The sequence below is a fragment of the Nymphaea colorata genome, chromosome 9 (genome assembly GCF_008831285.2).
Source record: "Nymphaea colorata isolate Beijing-Zhang1983 chromosome 9, ASM883128v2, whole genome shotgun sequence".
NCBI classification, from domain to species: Eukaryota; Viridiplantae; Streptophyta; class Magnoliopsida; order Nymphaeales; family Nymphaeaceae; genus Nymphaea; species Nymphaea colorata.
In genome coordinates this window covers 20,954,146-20,966,973 of record NC_045146.1, presented here as the reverse complement: position 1 = coordinate 20,966,973, position 12,828 = coordinate 20,954,146, and the positions used below count along the sequence as shown (strand labels likewise).

The following is a 12,828-nucleotide window of genomic DNA, read 5'->3' as shown; positions in this document are numbered from 1 at the left end:
GAAATGCTGATATTCAAAACGGAAAAAGATGCCTACCCCTCAATAATGTTCTAGTGGTGCCTCAAATTAAAAAGAATTTAGTCTCTGTTAGTCAGTTAACATCTGAATATCCATATGTTTTTCAATTTTCTGCTGATAGTTTTTCTGTTAAGGACAAGAGGGACAATCGTCTAATAGCTTCGGGCAGTAGAACCGGAGATCTTTATGCATTTCAAGAAAACTTCAAGGATCGGCAGCATGCAGTCTTCTTTTCCAGCAGGTTTTGGTCAGTCAATAAAGAAACGTGGTATCAACGTTTGGGTCATCCTCATCATCGGATAGTTGATTTTTTTGCTAGCAAAAATAATATTGAGGTGAGTAGACCTCAATCAAGACTGTCAGTTTGTTCTAGTTGTCAGCTTGCCAAAATGTGTCGGCTTCCATTTCTTCCTGTAGAAGAGCATTCTCAAACTTTTCTTGAACGTGTTCATTGTGACTTATGGGGACCAGCCCCTATCACGTCTACACAAAAATTTCAGTTTTATGCTATATTTGTTGATGAAGCTATAAGATTTGTTTGGCTATATCCTCTTCGACACAAATCTGAACTTTGTCAAGTGTTTATGGATTTCCACAAACTAGTTGAACGTCAATTTGAAACAAAACTAAAAATTTTTCAAACCGATGAAGGAGGTGAATTTAATAGTCGGATCTTAGAAGATTATTTGAGAAATCATGGCATCCGACATATTAAATCATGCCCCAAAACGCCACGACAAAACGGACTGGCTGAACGGCGTCATCGGTCAATAGTTGAGTTGGGCATCACCATGCTCTTCCATGCCCATATACCCATGAAATATTGGGTCGATGCTTTCTTGATTGCTGCATGGTTAATCAATCGGTTGCCTACACCCACCTTGCAAATGAAATCACCATTTGAATGTGTTTTTGAGAAGAAACCAGATTATACATGCCTTCGTATTTTTGGAAGTCGTTGCTTCCCTTACTTGAAAGATTATGCCAAGCATAAATTTGAACCAAGATCATTACCTTGTGTCTTCTTGGGATATAGTTCCATTCACAAAGGCTATCGCTGCTTATACCCTCCTACTGGTTGTATATATACTTCACGACATGTGGTTTTTGATGAAGCTAACTTTCCGTATCACAAGCCTGACATATTGTTTTCCAAAGTTGAACATCAGCTGCAACCTACAACATTCAAGGATTGGACCGAGCCCCCTAATAATACTCAGAATGTGGATGATAGACAGCTTGTTGTTGGCTCCTCCCCGTGTATGCATCATGAAGAGATCCCAACTCCAGAAATGTTACTAGCTACCCCTACTGCATCTTCTCCTCACGAATACTCCATGATCCAACAAGCTGTGCTATCCCCTATTGCAGCCGTCTCACCATCGTCTAGTGACGAGCTTCCGCCTCAAGCTGAACCATCTCTCGATCTCCATGCCGCAGAAACTCAGGTTCCGCCTCCATCATCAAACTCTCATGCCATGATTACTCGAGAAAAGGTTGGTGTCGTTAAGCCTAATCCTCGCTACTTTCTCACTATGAGTATTCCTTTAGAACCCAAAACAGTGAAAGATGCTCTCCTGCATGATGGCTGGGTCGCGGCGATGAAAGAAGAATTACACGCACTTCACCACTGTCAAACTTGGACTCTAGTTCCTCGACAACCAAACATGAATGTGGTAAGCACGCGTTGGGTTTTTAAAACCAAATTAAAAAGCGATGGCACCTTGGAACGCTTGAAGGCACGACTGGTAGCTCGCGGGTTCAACCAAATTCCTGGTGTTGACTTCATGGAAACTTTCTCTCCCGTCATAAAACCGGCTACTATTCGCATTGTTCTTACTATTGCCTTGACCAACAAGTGGGACATTAAGCAGCTCGATGTCAAAAATGGGTTTCTCCATGGCAACTTGGATCAAACTGTATTCATTGAACAGCCACCAGGATTTGTTGATCCTTCCAAACCCACACATGTCTGTCGACTTCACCGACCTTTGTACGGACTTCGCCAGGCTCCTACGATCGGTTTGGCTCCTTCTTGTTAACCAAAGGCTTTTACGCCAGCATCTCAGACTCTTCTTTGTTTGTTTATCAAGAAGCTCAAGGTACTATCTTTCTCCTTCTTTATGTTGACGTTATGTTGACGACATCATACTAACGGGAAGCAATAGTATCCTCCTTCAACAGATTATCAAAGAGTTGAGTATTGAGTTCGCCATGAAAGATCTTGGATATCTTCATCACTTCTTAGGTGTGGAAGTTGTTAAAACCAAATCTGGACTGTTCTTAAATCAACGGCGTTACGCCTTTAGTCTTCTCGAACGTGCAAAATTGCTTAGCTGTAAACCAGCCATCACCCCTTTAGTTCAACATTATCAATCACCTCTTGATGATGGACCTTTTTCAGATCCAACACTGTTTCGCAGTCTAGTTGGGGGGTTACAATATTTAACATTCACCAGGCCCGATATCTCATTCAGTGTTAATTATGTCAATCAGTATATGCAGACACCGAAGAATAGCCATTTCCAGCTTGTTAAACATATACTCCGCTACATTCACGAAACTAATTCTGATGGTTGTATTCTCTCTCCCCAGCCTGATTTTCGACTTCATGCCTTCTCTGATTCAGACTGGGTAGGATGTCACGATACTCGACGCTCAACTACTGGATATTGCACTTTCATCGGTACAAATTGTATCTCTTGGACAACTAAGAAACAACCTACTGTCGCTCGTTCTACGACAGAAGCAGAATATAGATCTATGGCCTCTGCCGCCGCCGAACTTACATGGATTCAATATATATTGAAAGATCTTGGAATATATCTAGCCCATGCTCCAATCTTATATTGTGATAATATGTCAGCCCTACAGGTTTCTATCAAACCAGTTTTTCACTCTCGAATGAAACATGTTGAGTTGGATTATCATTTCCTTCGTGAAAAGATCGCGCTTGGACAACTTACCACGCAATTTGTGTCTTCCTCTCAACAACTTGCTGATATCTTCACCAAGGCATTGTCTAGCACCCTCTTTAATTCACTTCGAGACAAACTGGGTCTGACCAACGTCCCGCGCCAGTTACACAAAATCACAAATCAACCAGGCTGCCATTATGTCAGTTACTAAACAACAAGGCAAAGGAAATCAGGCCACGGTTAGCAATGATGAAAGAAATCATGCCACCCTTACACAAAATGATAAATCAGCCAGATTACAGATTATGGCAGTTACTAAAGAAGATGACGATGAAGGGAATCAGGCCACGGTTACAAATGAGGATCCAAGAATGCAACGACTCAATAGGGAAAGTCATTCCCAAAACATTAGCAACATGAAATGTATATGTACATCTCACACGGTGTAACATTATAAATAGTAGTAGAATGAACCTCAACACCACATACGGTGGAAGAGCCTCTCTCGTGGACGTAGGTGTGCTTCACCGAACCACGTAAAAAACTTAGTCTCCTTTTTCTCTCTTTTAGACTCTTTCCTTACTCTTCTTTCCCTGCCTCCTCTGGTGTCGAGTTTCTCTATATGTGAACTGATGGATGTTTTCCTTCCGTCAATGATCGCCGGCAGGATGTGATAAAGACCGCTTTGCTGCTTGGTGCTATCGATCGCGAAATTGGCGGAATTGCAATCTCTGGGAAGCGAGAGACGGCGAAGACAGTGATGGCCAGAGGGTTGCACGCCATACTCCCGCCCATCGAGGTGGTCGTCGGTTCCATATCCAACGCGGACCCACTGTGCCCTGAAGAGTAAGCTTAGTAACTTGAGCTGCTATCGCATAGTTCTGCTCAAGTTCCTCTAACTTTTAATGCTGGCTGGAGTTCGGAGTTGAGCTGCATAGGAATATTACCGTCCCATACATTTATTAAATACTGTAAATGTAATTTCGAAGCCGTTATTATCAATATGAAAATTTGATCCCGGACTCTGGTAGCAGGAAGCCTCGAATTCAGTGACATTGTTTATTTTTAGATGGAACTCTTGTCAGCAGTCGTCGTTAAGGCATACACGGTACCTGTGGAATTTACTGAGAGACATACCTTTTCGTGTAATAGTTACTGTTTGTTATGTTCGGTTCACTTCTGCATTTGGCCTAACGGGCAGTTTACATGCTCGAACATCATGCGAACCACACATTTTTGTCTGAAAGTTGGTTCGCCCTCTTGAAAATGCCAATGACATGCTCATTACATGACTGCACAAATTGATCTCTAGATGCCAATTCTATGCCAATGACATCAGCCATCCTCTTTCACCTAGTCCAGTTAGCTCCGTTGCTTGGACGCATGGGCATCAACGCAAGGCCCAACACACTTAAATGCGAAGGTGTGGTTGATCAACCTGCGGAGTTAGCTTTTCTTCTTTTTTGTCATAATATTTGCATTCTCTAGGTGGGAAGATGGTTTAGCCAGCAGACTACAGTATGATGCTGATGGCAACGTTAAAACTCAAGTAGTTAGATCTCCTTTCATTCAGGTAGCAGCTGAACAGAAACTTTTTTTTTTCCTTCCTATCTTTCTGAATACCTGACTTAAAGTATGTTTTCCTAGATCCCGCTGGGTGTAACAGAAGACAGACTTATTGGTTCTGTTGATGTTGAAGAATCTGTTAAGACAGGAACGACTGTTTTCCAGCCAGGACTACTCGCTGAAGCTCACAGAGGTGTCCTATATGTTGATGAGATAAATCTATTGGATGAAGGGATTAGCAATTTGCTGTTGAATGTGTTGACAGAAGAAGTTAATATTGTGGAACGTGAAGGTATAAGTTTCCGCCGTCCATGCAAACCACTTCTAATTGCTACCTACAACCCAGAGGAAGGTGCTGTACGAGAACATTTACTGGACAGAATTGCAATCAATTTAAGGTTTGCAGTCATTTCCTCAAAAGTTATCAGTCAATCTCTTAATAGTCTTATCTTGCATTATTTGTTTATCATTCACTCTTTGAAGTGCCATGTTGGCTGCTCAAATTAACAAAAAAATTCTTCATATGCTTGCCAAAAACACTAGAAAATCTAAAATTTCCCTTTTTACTTTTTCAGTGCATATCTTCCAATGAGTTTTGATGATCGTATTGCAGCTGTCGATGTAGCAACCAAATTTCAGGAGTCCAGTGAGGGTGTCTTCCAAATGGTTCAGGAAGAAACAGAGTTTGCAAAAACATAGGTAAAATCTGGAGATAATTATTCTTTTCCTTTACTGGAGTAGTTGATAAATGATAATGGAAATATAGTTCTTTCCAAAGATAGATTACACGAAAGAATGGTCTGTCCATTTCCTAATTGTTTTGAGCAGTCATTTATCATATCTGTGAATTTCATGGTGAAAATGTTTTAATATTTGTATGGTTGTCCCTTGTTGAATGATAGAGTGCTGTGATGACATATATTTGAAAAGGCCTTTGAAACCTATGCTTCTGCTACCGTAACCAAATAGATGTCCAACTAACTTGATATCGACAGACCTGTGATCATGGTGGTTCTAAATCTTAAACTTGTTTTGACCATGCAAAATTTGTAAGTGTACTGGTCACTGACCCAAACCCGAAGCTTATGCATATCTATATATGTTTTATACTGGACACATTTCTGAAACCTGTTTTAGTATCTGAGCCAATGAATTCTGTAAAATTTATGGCTGAACTGACTTGGACTATCTGAACATTCTGTATGCAAATGAGTTAATATGTGAACTTCCTTGAAACAAACCCATTTAATCCCAATATAGAATACTTTTAGAGCTGATGTCATCTGAATCTCAAATCAGTTACAACTTACAACAGCTAAACTGTCACAACAGAATTATGAAAAAATGTGCCAGATTTTGGCATGTTTTTGCTTTAAGTTTGTGATTCTGATAAGTTGTTATAAGCATAGTGTTTGTTGACATAACCTTATCAAAAGAACATAAACCATGTCCAGAAAAGACCCATAAGAATACTGACTTTTTTATGTTCACTTTTTCTGTTCTGGAATGTGTCAAATTATCAATTGCCATCTCTTTTGTTGAATGTGATTTTGAACCTATATAGGTCTGAAATTTTCAGTTACGCTTGACCAGCCTGAATGAGACCACTTTGTTTTTGGGTTCTAAATTTGTAATTGTGCTACCTAAGATGACTGCATTTACACCTGATGCAATTTGTACCACCTGCATGGGTTCCTTTGATTTTTTGTTACTCTAGAACCCCAATCACATTAGGTCAGTTTAGCTTTAGTCTTTAGACAATACAGAAACAAGTCTAGCAAGATCTAGCCAAAGAGGTTTAAAACTTGTTACTTATACCCATCTGTTCATTTCTCTTCATAAATTTAATTGTTTGTTACTGTATTACTGGCATTAATGTCCATGACTCCATGGACAAGGACAATATATGGTCAAAGTCGGTCAAGTTCTTGATTGGCTCTTTCATTACCATATAGCAGCATTACATAATGGAGACCTGCTATTCTTTTTGTTATTTTGGTTATATGTAATGAGGTTGTCTTGTTTCTGATTTTGCAGTGACTTATCCTGCAGTGCATGAATCAAGATAAATTTATTTAGGTATACAAGGTCACCCAAGAGCTTCTTGGTAAACTTGAAAAACATAACTAATATGCAGCTTCATTCCTGCATTAGCTAAACCTTCAATGTTCTGAAATTAAGGATGACCTTTGATTGCTTTGCAAGGAAATTCAAAGTTACTGGATTATATTAACTGAAAAATATGGTTATTGACCAACTCTTCAGGTCAAATATAGAGAAAAATATTCAAGTCATTAGTTTTCCTAGTAAGTTAGTAAATTCTTTGTCTATATCTCACCACGAATCCTTCAATGAGAGCTACAACATTGTCTGATTTTGCAGGTCAGACCGTCAGAGGATGTTATTCACTTTGATGTTTTTATTTGCCTGCTTTTCTTTAGTTTTAGATCACAATGACTGGAAACGTGCTGTCTCTTCAGTAGTGTGAAATTTCTGAAAAACTGTTACCCGTTCTTTTTGAAAGTCCTCATGATAGTCCGCATACTATTTTGTTATGCGTAGCAGCAGGCTGTTGGTTGCTTGACATTCTGATTTATCTTTCCTCTTTTTTTTATGATAAGTTTTTCTTATGATGTGTATTATTCAATTTATTTCTGAAAAAAGGAAGTAAACTTCTTATTTTGCAAATTTGCTGCTCTAAGGCTTATTCTTCACATGATTTCTTGCAGAACAGATAAGTGGCCAGAGCGTATTTAAAAGATGTGACCGTCAGTCGGGACCAAATGAAGTATCTCGTTATCGAGGCTCTAAGAGGTGGTTGTCAGGTTCGTTTTGAAACCTCTGTTATTTGAAAAACATTCACTATTATATTGTTCATACTGTTAGAATTTAAATATTAGACATTATGTAAGTATACATATGTTTCATATATGATTTGTATATATGAATATCTATGTATGCATAGGTGTTATGTATTTTATTTTATTTGCTTCCTTTTCTTTTTTATGTATTTTTTATTTCTTTTCTTTTTCTATTTTTACCTTTTCCTTTTTGTAAAAGGGAACTAGCTGTTGGACCAGCTTCCAACGGCTAGATTTCTAGCCGTTGGAGCTGGCCCAACAGCCAACTCCTCCTTCTTCTCTCCCTTTCATTGTACTATATATATGGGACTGTTGTCCCTTGTTTGGTTAAGGCTTTTAGGCCTCTCTTGTGTATTCTTCTCTTGAGATTAATAGATTTGGTATCTTCTCCTCAAGTTTGAGGCTTGGTTGTGTATTACCTATTGAAGTTGTTGGGGTCTTCAAGAGTGTATCTCTTGAAGCATTTGTATTCTCAAGATCAGACCTGATTTACATGGTATCAGAGCCAGGTTTTGGCTCTTTGTGTTGCTGTCTTTCAAGCTTGGAAGATCCAATTATTACTCTTTCCTTGGAGCTGTGAAGCACTCCAAGTGTTCGATATATTGTTGGCTGAAATTTGACACAAGAAGGTGCTGTTATTTTGCTGGCCTCTTTTGGTGATATTTGTGACGGGATAAAGCTCCCTTGGTGGTGAAGATTGTGGCAGTCTTTGACGCGTCGAAAGCTTCTTTTTTGTGTGGCTGTTTTTCATCCTAGCACTACCTCAACGTCTCTTTTACAAGGTACACATTATGGATGAAAGAACTTCCTCTACACCTCTTCCCAAATTAACTTCATCAAATTATGTTTCTTGGGCAAAAACTATGGAACATTTTATTAGAAGTAAAGGCCTATGGGGACTCGTTGATGGGTCAAAAAGTGAACCTCAATTAGTCCTCACAAAGACCATAGATGGTAAAGCTCAAGAACTAGATGGAGTTGAAAAAGACAAGGCTATGAATGAATATGAGAGAAAATGGGAAGAGTGGAAGATAGGACACCACAAGATTATCACTTGGATTATTGCTTGTGTTGATACTACAACCATGAGCCAAATAGCAAAACATAATTTTGCTCATGAAACTTGGGAATTCCTCAAGAAAACCCACCATGAAGGATGTGGCCTACATGTGCAATCTTCAAATGAAGATTGCAAGTCTCCAACAAGGAGACAAGTCCATTAAAGAATATGTTGGAGAAATGGAGCAATTATGGGACGAACTTGCTCTATTTGAACCCGAATGGTATGATCCAAGAGACATTGGAGTTAGAGAAAAACAAATCCAAAGGGAGAAATTTTATAAATTCATTCTTGGTCTTAGATCGGAATATGATGGAGTCAAAACTTCCTTGCTCCATAGGCATAAAGTGCCATCTATGAACGAAGCCATAGCGGAACTTCAAATGGAGGAGAATAGACTCAATTTTTCAAAAGACAAGAGTGAAAGTGTTCTTGCTACCTCAAGACCCGGTGCTCATATGAGAACTTATAGGCCTCCTCACTTTAATCGAAACTATGAGCATAGCAATAATGGCAACAAGAAGATTATATGTTTCCATTGTCAAGAAGAAGGACATACCAAACTTAGATGTCCTAAATTGAGGAGATTTGATAAAAAGACAAGTGTGGCTGGGACAATGTATGAAGAAAGCAATCAATTTGACCTAGACAAACTTGTAAGTGCCCTCCAACCAAAGCTTATTGATGCTCTTCAACCGCTTTTCAAAGGAGGAGGGACTTCTCCAATCTCCGGAGCAACCGTGGCATCTACATCATCAAGTAAGTACTCTTGGATTCTTGATTCCGGAACTTCATTTCATATGACCCCTTGTAATTCTTTGCTTACCGAATGCACTAAGGAAGAATCGTGCCCATTTGTTAAAACCGCCGATGGAACTCCTCTTGAAATCAAATGTGTTGGGAATATTGATCAAAATTTTAATTCAAAAGTTTTTAAAATACCAAAAGTTAGATTTATTCCCAAACTTAACTTAAATCTCTTGTCGGTTTCTCAAATAACAAATCATGGATGTGATATTGTCTTCTCACAAAATAAATTTTTGATACAGGACCATCTTTCCAAGAAGACGATTGGGGAAGGTTTTAGGAAAAATGATCTCTACTATGTTGACTATTTGGATCTTTCCAACCCTACTTGCAATATAGTCAAGAAGAGTGACATTCAAGTTTGGCATCAAAGACTTGGGCATTCAAGTTTAGGAAAAATGTCTTGTATCCCTTTTTTGGAAGAGAAATGTAAAGAAATGATCTCTTGTGATGATTGTATTAAAGCCAAAATTAAGGCTTTACCTTTTGGAAATAGAAATTTTGTTGCAAAAGCACCTTTTGAATTAGTGCATTCGGATGTATGGGGTCCCGCTCCTATTATGTCTAAAGGTGGTTTGCTTTATTATGTCATTTTTGTGGATGATTACTCTCGATATGCTTGGGTTTACTTTCTTAAATGCAAATCGGAAGTCTTTATGAATTTTAAAAGCTTTTACAACATGATCAAAACTCAATTTGATGCAAACCTTAAAATTTTTAGAAGTGATTCCGGGGGAGAATTCATTTCCAATGAATTTGAAGAATTCCTAAAAGAAAAGGGAGTTATACACCAAAAATCTTGTCCCAAAACCCCCCAACAAAATGGAGTCGCCGAAAGAAAACATAGACATATTCTTGAAACAACAAGAGCTCTTCTTATATCAAAAAATGTTCCAAAAAATTTTTGGGGTGAAGCAATTTTAACATCCATTTACTTGATTAATAGAATGCCCTCTAAAGTTTTAGAAAATATTTCACCTTTTCAAAAACTTTTTAACTTGGAGCCAACTTATAAAAGATTCAAAGTCTTTGGTTGCAAATGTTTCATTTTAAATGACAAAAATGATAAACTTTCATCTAGGGCTATTCAATGTGTCTTTATTGGCTATTCCGAAACTCAAAAAGGGTATAGATGCTATGATATTGAAAAAGATAAGGTGTATGTTTCAAGAAATGTGATATTTTTATAAGAAGAAAATGGCTTTAATGAAAATAAACCCAAGCATGAAGATGACTATTTTTTTTTTATGGATAAATGATGATGATGTTGATAATGATGATGATGTTTTGCCTTCTTCACATAATGATGCTCAAAATGAGGTTGCGAATACTCTTTTTGATAGATCTTCACCAAGAAGTGATGGATCACCAAGAGAAGTTATAGTTTATAAGAGAAGGTCTCAACAAAACATCCAAGAGTCTCAACCTACTCTTAGGAGATCTCAAAGAGATTCTCATCCACCTCAAAAATTTGTTTCCTATGAGTCTTTTTCCCCAAAACATAGAGCTTGCTTATTAGCTATTCACTCTCATGTTGAACCTTCATCCTATCTTGAAGCCAAAACTAACCCACATTGGATTGAAGCAATGAACAATGAACTTAGAGCCCTTGAAGATAATAAAACTTGAGACATTGTGTCTCTTCCTATAGGGAAAAGGACAATAAGATGTAGGTGGGTTTACAAAGTCAAGACTAGAAGTGATGGATCACTTGAAAGGTATAAAGCTAGACTTGTTGCCAAAGGATATGCCCAAGAATATGAGATTGATTACGAAGAAACCTTCGCCCCTGTTGCTCGTATGACCTCTGTTAGAGCTCTTATTGCCATTGCCTCCATTAAACAATGGTCTATATATCAATTGGATGTCAAAAATGTTTTTTGAATGGATACTTAAATGAAGAGGTATACATGGATTCACCCCCTGGGCTTGATTTACCTCAAGGAAAAGTTCTTTATCTTAGAAAGGCATTATATGGCTTGAAACAAGCTCCAAAAGCTTGGTTTGACATGTTTAGCAATGTTATGTTCAAACAAGGTTTTAAATCATGTTATTCTGACACTGCTATGTTTGTTAAAAATACTGCTATAGGTATAATTGTGTTACTTTTATATGTAGATGATATGATTATTACAGGTAATGATGCCAACGGAATTATGCAGGTAAAAGACTTTCTAAAGAATGAATTTGAAATGACTGATTTGGGTAAACTAACCTATTTTCTTGGTATTGAAGTAGCTTATAGTAGAAGAGGATACTTACTCTCACAAATAAAGTTTGCCAATGACATTATAAGCAGATCAGGTATCACTGATGACAAGGTGGTAGACACTCCTGAAGCCTTAGGAGTAAAGATGAAGATTGGTGATGGAGAAATTCTAGAAAATCCCACTCCATTTCGTCAATTGGTTGGAGCTCTCACATATCTATCAATCACAAGGCCTGACATATCACATGCGGTACATGTCATAAGTCAGTTTCAACAAAGACCCACTTCTGTACACATGGGAGCCGCATTGAGGATTGTTCGATATGTCAAACACACAATCACTAAAAGACTTTTTCTATCATCCTCATCAAACTTGAATATGATTGCCTATACTGATGCTGATTGGGGTGGAGATCCTAATAACAGGCATTCCACCACCGGTTTTTGTGTTTTTCTAGGTGACTCTCTTATTTCGTGGAGGTGCAAAAAACAAAATAAAGTCTCTCTATCATCAACTGAAGCAGAATATCGTGCTATAGCCAGCACCACCATGGAGATTGTGTGGTTAAAAAGCTTATTGAAGGACATTGGAATTGACTTAAATGAAGCAACCAAGCTCTGCTGCGACAATAAAAGTGCCATCTACATTGCTAGCAATCATACTTTTCATGAAAGGACAAAGCATATTGAAATGGATTGTCACTATGTGAGAGAAGAATATCTTAGCTGAACAATCGATATATCCTTTGTCCCTTTCGAATATCAACTTGGAGATTTCTTCACCAAAGCACTTGCTTCAGCACGTTTTCAGTTTCTTCTTGGCAAACTTTCGGTGATCACACCGTAAGTTTGAGGGGGGGTGTTAGAATTTAAATATTAGACATTATGTAAGTATACATATGTTTCATATATGATTTGTATATATGAATATCTATGTATGCATAGGTGTTATGTATTTTATTTTATTTGCTTCCTTTTCTTTTTTATGTATTTTTTATTTCTTTTCTTTTTCTATTTTTACCTTTTCCTTTTTGTAAAAGGGAACTAGCTGTTGGACCAGCTTCCAACGGCTAGATTTCTAGCCGTTGGAGCTGGCCCAACAGCCAACTCCTCCTTCTTCTCTCCCTTTCATTGTACTATATATATGAGACTGTTGTCCCTTGTTTGGTTAAGGCTTTTAGGCCTCTCTTGTGTATTCTTCTCTTGAGATTAATAGATTTGGTATCTTCTCCTCAAGTTTGAGGCTTGGTTGTGTATTACCTATTGAAGTTGTTGGGATCTTCAAGAGTGTATCTCTTGAAGCATTTGTATTCTCAAGATCAGGCCTGATTTACACATACATTTGTTCTACCTTCATATTTGGATTGACAGGTGAATAACCTAGACCTG

At 38.0% G+C, this 12,828-nt stretch overlaps 1 protein-coding gene across 1 annotated transcript; it reads left to right on the top strand.

The window, feature by feature from the left end:
* Positions 1-7,897: 7,897 nt before the first annotated feature.
* LOC126410396 (uncharacterized) lies at positions 7,898-10,381 on the top strand. The gene is made up of 2 exons (XM_050079696.1): positions 7,898-9,182; positions 9,473-10,381. The coding sequence occupies exons 1-2, from the start codon at positions 8,480-8,482 to the stop codon at positions 9,508-9,510; spliced, it is 741 nt and encodes a 246-aa protein (XP_049935653.1). The 5' UTR covers positions 7,898-8,479; the 3' UTR covers positions 9,511-10,381.
* The last annotated feature ends 2,447 nt before the right edge of the window (positions 10,382-12,828 follow it).